Source organism: Nesoenas mayeri (genome assembly GCF_963082525.1).
Source record: "Nesoenas mayeri genome assembly, chromosome: 12".
NCBI classification, from domain to species: Eukaryota; Metazoa; Chordata; class Aves; order Columbiformes; family Columbidae; genus Nesoenas; species Nesoenas mayeri.
Window position 1 is genome coordinate 4,625,201 of NC_137547.1, and position 6,140 is coordinate 4,631,340.

At 54.6% G+C, this 6,140-nt stretch overlaps 1 protein-coding gene across 1 annotated transcript in view; it reads right to left on the reverse strand.

The window, feature by feature from the left end:
* SALL1 (spalt like transcription factor 1) overlaps window positions 1–4,075 on the reverse strand; it is a gene marked incomplete at its 3' end in the record, with an annotated part of 13,588 nt that extends 9,513 nt beyond the window's left edge. The window contains exon 1 of the mRNA XM_080352248.1: window positions 3,870–4,075. Coding sequence (XP_080208374.1) covers window positions 3,870–3,945 — 76 coding nt within the window. The 5' untranslated portion in view covers window positions 3,946–4,075. The remainder of the gene's footprint in view (window positions 1–3,869) is intronic.
* Between the last annotated feature and the right edge of the window lie 2,065 nt (window positions 4,076–6,140).

Below are 6,140 nucleotides of genomic sequence, written 5' to 3' on the forward strand. Positions count from 1 at the left end.
TAAAAGCCAGTTATGCAATAAGCACTGGCACAGCTAAATATACAGGAGGGCTCGTCCTCAGGGAGCCAGATGCTACTTAGCATCAAAAGGATAAATAAAGTACAAACTAAAACATAAATATTTTGCAGTGAGACAAAGATGCGGGGGAAACACATACAAAACGGGCCTGAACTAACAGCGGGTTTAGACAACTTCTACCATATGGGTTTCAGTAATTAGCCCTGAATTGCATCTGCATAAGTGATATTTCACAAGGCCCCCTCCACTTCGGGCTCACCTTTGGAAAAACACAAGTGTCTGGATCCCAAACTGACAGAGCGCAGTTAGCGCACAAAAAGGCCTAATTACGTAACAAGCTAAAAGCAGCCTAACTAAGCAATTATTTCTCTTAAGCGCCCCGTCCCTCAGATCTTACTAAAGAAAGCGATCATAATTTCTCTCATTTCATGGGCCCAGTAACAACTACGTGGATGATCATAATGCTGCAGCGGGAATTTCCCCAAATCCATTACTGATATGAAAAGGCACCGAGTCTGACAAGCCCTTCTATGTAAAGGCAGCGAATATTTTTTCTTTCTCAAAGTCCGGCTGCTTTATTTCCCCCGATATAACTTTTCCTTTGGAAAACAAGCTCAAGAATATTCTTTGAAAGTTGGGAATGCAATTCTAACCAACTCAAAAAATAATCTTCAGTGTCATGAAAGTGGCTGGAGTTATTAACAAAAGGATATAATCCCACAATCTCCTGCCCACTTCCTACCAGTAATTAGTTACTTGTTGAATATAATTTACGCTGCAAGTAATTTCTGCTATTAATCTGAAAGCTGTTCTGGTTAATCCGACGCGAACTTTATCAAATGTGTACACGCACAGGATTTTACAAGGGTAAACTCACTCCATTCATTGCACCAAAAATACATTTTAAGTGGAAAGTCTTCCTGGTATGAGTGAACTGCATGAGCTTTGAACTTTGGAAAAAAAAATATATACATGCTGTTGCAGTCTGGGGAACTTTTCTCCCTATCGATCTTTAGATATGAAAGCACAGCAGAAAGTTCTAACAAGCCAGAACTCAAATCAGATGCAAGAAATTTTCAGGGGGCCACTCTACTCATTTGCTCAAAGCACTGCCCAGCAGAACCTTCCTGCAAGTGTCCTCAGGACGAGCGATGCTCCGGCTCCCTGAGCCCTGTGCAAACCGCAGCTGAACGAGCAAACCTGCCCTCGCAGCACACGAGGAGGAGAAAGCAGCGCTTGGGATTCCGAGGTTTTGTTCTGCAGTTTCAAGGCTTATCATGCAAACTCGTCCCCAGCCCGGCTCGCCCACCCTGTCTCGCTCGGGTGCGAAGCTGCTGCCAGGGCTGGAGACCCCGGCAAGGCGGAGGGCAGCTCAGTGCTAACATTAGTAGTATTATTACAGCGTTCTGAAGCTACAAAACACACCCTCTAGGCAACTTACTCAAAACTTAGCGTCTACTCATGTAAACCAGCCATAATCTACAACTATTATTAGAGGGTGGGGGAGGCTCCTACAGATTTTATAGTGAAGCATACTGCTTTTCCTAGAAAACCGGTCGGTCTTTGTTAAAAACAATCAACTTTGTTATTTACTTGCCTCACTTACGATAGCCATGCAAACTAAACAAAAGCTTCGCTTCCATGCCATCATTGCAGGCAAAATCCAACTTCGCACAAGCACATCCTTTAGCAACAGGCAGCAAAGCTGCTCAGTTAACATTCCTTTCTCACACTCCCACTGGCTTTCATTTGAAAATTACGTGCAAAATCAGATCAAAAGACTAAAAACAGAAGAAAACGGCTACTTTTAAAAAGGGTGTTTTGATCTGTCCCAGCTACTAAAAACAAAACCAGCGAACGTCAAAAGATGCAATTGTACAAAGTGAAGATGTGAAAAATCTCTCTCTGCTTCCCCAGCAAGATAATTTCCATTTCAGCTTTCCCTTTCTCTGCCCACTTTAAGAAGTATCAAATTCTTTCATAGGAGGCCGATGAAAGATAAATTAAAAAAAAATAACGTTTTATCCCCAACTCCTGCTGCAAACTTCAAGAGGAAGTAGAAATAAGATCGGAAGAAGAAGAAATACGTTTACTGAGATGAGAAAGGAGATTATGCTGAGCAAAAGACAGAACTCGAGAGCTCTCAAAGCGCACGAAACTCAGGTAAAAAAAAATATACAGAAAAAGTCGCCTCCCAGGAACCAAATGACTTTTAAGGAATCTTTCGGCACAGCTACGCGAAGCGAGCGCTGCTATATTCGCTGGTTGACGAAGAGGGGGTCCCGGGGATTTTGGAAGCCGGGTAAACGCTCATAGAGGCAGAACAACACCCCGCAAACTTTCCGACTTGCTTTCTCGCACGGAGCCGGGGACCCTCTCCCCGCGTTCCGCCCCCGCGCAGCTGAGCGCTCCGCCACCGTACCCGGTACCGCAAATCCCGGCCGGCTCGGGCCAGGAGGCACCGCCAGAGCGCGGAGCGGCCGCGGATGCGGAGGGGAGCGCGGCAACGCTTCCTCGGGAAGTTGCCGGGGGAGTCCCTGGTGCTTCCGACCGCCGGGGCCGGGTGGTGAAGGGGGAACGGCGGCGCCCCGGCCCTCCCTTACCTGCCCGGTCGAAGCGCTTCTGCCCCGCGGGGCCCTCCGCGCCCGCCGCCGCCGGGTCCCCTCGCTGCCCCCCGGCGCTTGCCCTCCTCATGGCCGCTGGGAGGGCCGGCCGGCGGGCGCAGGGGGGGGACACTGCCCCCGGGCCGGGTGTCCGCGCCGGCCCCTGCCTCCCTTCCCGGCGGCGGCTCTCGCCGGCCACTTGTCACGCCGCGTCCCGGGGCAGGTACGGGCAGGGGCACGTCCCCTCCGCCGCCCGCCGGGCTGCGCTGAACTCCGAAATCCCCTTCTCCCGGGAGGGGGGAGGGAAAAGCGGCAGGGGGGAGTGGAAAAAAAAAAAAAAGATAAAAAATATTTCACACGCTCCCTGTCCAAATCCTGGCGGACACAAAGGCGGCGTTTATTCGCCGCTCAAGGACTTGGGGAGGAAAGCGGAGAAAAACAAATAAAATAAGGGGGAAAAAAAAAGGGATTAAAAAACAAACCCCCGCTCTGCCCGGAGCTTCCGCGCTGGCGGGCACGGAGCCCCTCTCCGGCGCGGAAAGTGCGCGGAGCCCGGCGCGGCGGCGGCAGCTCCCGGGACGGGGCGATCCCCTCCGCGGCCCGGCCCCGCGGCGGCAACTTTTCCGCCTCCAGGAAGCTTTCGGTGCAGCCGGAGGCCGGAGCTGCTCAGCGGCGGAGCCGCGTCCCCCGCTCGGCGGGACTGCGGGAGGGTGGGGGGTGCTGGGGTCCGTGGGGGTGTTGCGGAAGGGGGGGGGGAAGGCAAGAAAGTGGGTGCCCGGGGGGGGTTTTCCGCCCCTTTCGGGGGGGACGGCGCCGGGCAGCGTGTGTGGCCGGACGGGGCATCCGTCCCGCGGGGCTCCGGGCTCAGCCGCCCCGCGGTAGCCCCACTTTGTTCCCCCGCTCCGCGGGGCGCGGAGAAAGGCGCGGGGGGCGCGGATCCATCTCCCGCGGGCTCAGGATGCCAGACCGCCCCGCGGGGGGAGGGCGGAGGGAAAACATCAAAAAACGGAAAGAGTTTGGAGTTTCGTTAAGAAACAGGCGAAACAAAACGCTGAGTTTAAAAAAAAATAAAATAAAAGCCAAGAACTTGGACCAAAACCCCAGAAGGAACCCCCCCGGCCGTAACTCCGGGAGACCTTGCTGTCCTGCTCCGCTGCCCGGCACGGTCCCGTCTCCCCGCAAGGTAAGTTGATCTATTTTGTGTGTGTTTGTGTTAAAATGTGTGCGAGGGAGAGGAGAAGAACTCACCATTTCGCTGGGATAACAAGGCCAGATCGGGGTCGGATTGGAAATGCTGAGGCTTCGCCTGCTTCCTCCGCGACATGCTGGCTCAAACATCAGCTGGGGCAGAATAAAAAATTACTAAAAAAAAATCTTCTCAAAATTACGGAAATCGAGCCTCCCCCCCCCAGCCTCCCCAATCCTCCGCGCACCGCGCATGTGTCCTGCTATAATTATGATTATCAATAATGCATTGCGATTAATCATAGAGGGGCTCTTTGAAAGGCGATTGGCACATGGCCAGCTCTATTCAAACCAGCTCGCCTTAATCAATTAGGCGCTGATTTGCTGGAGACCCTTGTCTCTCCGCCGCTCCCACCCAATGAGTCGATCCATGTGGCAGGAGAAGGGGCTGGATTTCCCCAAAGCTGTTTGGATACAGTTTAACCCTCTTAGCAACCAGCTGGGGCTGCATCGCGCCATCCCGGTTACTATAGGAATGTGTCTCCCCTCGCCCCTTCCTCCAGACCCGACGGGCTCCCCGCGCCGCCCTCCTTCCCTCCCTCCCTCCCTCGCTTTTGCACTGCATTTCACTTTTTTCTTAATTTTTAAACATTTTTAATGTTTTCTTTTTTAAACCTCCCCCCACCGCCCAAATCTCCACGGCGGGAGGGCAGGGTAAGCAATAATCGATGGAAGGGAGGGGACGTACGGCTGGGGGGGCAGAACCCCGGAGGCGCCCGGCAAGTGTAGCCCGGGGGGAGCCGCTCCCGGCCCCGCTGCCGCCCGGCCCCGCCGCTCGCTCCGTCCCGCTGCTGCAAAAAGTTTCGAGTGGGTTTTTTTTTCGTTTGTTTTTTGTTTTTTTTCCTTGTTTTTTTTTTTTTTCCTTCTTGTCTCCGCATTTGCAAATAAAGATCCATTCTCGCCCTCCCCCAGCTCTCACCCGCCTTCCCCCCCACAACCCCTTTCTCTTTCCATATATCACGGGCCCGAGGGGTGCTGAAAATAGGAAGGGTTTGTTTTTTACCTCACACATTCCCAGGACAATTAGGGCGCCGCTGGGAGCGGCGGGAGGACCGGGAGGCCGCTCCGCCCCCGCCGCCGGTTGGCTGCGCCCCGAGTCAATCCGGCCGGTGGCGAGGCCGGGGGGGGGGGGGGGGGGCGGGCGGTGCGCCCCGCTCCGCTCCCCTCCCCTCCGCCTTTCCCTGCCCCTCCCGGCGCCACGGGTGCCCCCGCTCACCCGTGGGATTGCTCCTGACTTTTGTTTCCCTCTCGGACACGGGAGACCGAGCGATGCGCATCTGCCTGCCGGAGGCGCCCGCGGCCGCGCAGAGCTGAGCGGGGTGGGGGCGGGGGGGGGACGCGGAGCGGCCCGTGGGTCCCCGCGCCGGAGCTTGTGGCCGGGGGTGCGCGCAAGAGGAGCCGCTGCGGGCGCTCCGCGGGGCCCGCCGAGCTCCGCGGAGTTGGGCGCTGGGCTGCGCGGCCGCGGGCGGAGGCGCTGGGGCTCCGCGGGCAGAGCGGGTCCGGCTGTCGCTGCGTTCCCCCGGGTCGCTGGTTGTGCCTAATCCTGAATATTTCAAGCACCGGGACCGTGCGGGCACTGCGCTCCTACCGTGTAATACACCGCGCATCAAACTTTTACGCTCGGGTGTTACTTGCAGAGGAGGAATCTCTTACAAGCGAATTTCACGGTCTTGAAATAAAAACTATAGTTGCAAGAGGCTGCAGGCGATTCTATTTTTAATATCTCGTCTATCCAGCGATACACGGACACTGCGGATAAACGACGCTCTCCGCTCCCCGCACCCTTTCGCGTGTCACTGCTCCGGGCATGAAAAGTTACTCCGGAAAATAAACCGAGCTGGGAGAAGCGGCCGCTCAGGCGATTTCTTTTTCTCCACCCTGACCCATCTAGTGTTCTCTCCTCCCACTCCCCCCGCTGGATTATTTACTCTGCTGTTGAAGCTACTCCTTTTTCCCGTATTAATATTAACAAACTCTCTGTAAAAGCAAGAGGCTGATCAGATACAACTCATTTCAATTTCAAATGAGCCGGTAAAACCTAGAGAGCGAGCGAGAGGAGAAGGGAGAGAGGGAGAAATCTTCCCATTCGAGGAACCGGCTCACTCGCGTTTTCTTCTCATTATTAAACGAAAGAGACTGTAAAACGTTTAGCGAGAAGGGTGGAGAAAAAACAACAGCGGCAAAAAACCATCCCAAACAAACAAACGCATACGAACCGAAAAAGCCTCCCAGGTGCCACTCCAGGATTTGCAAAGTAGACACTGACGCTTCTTT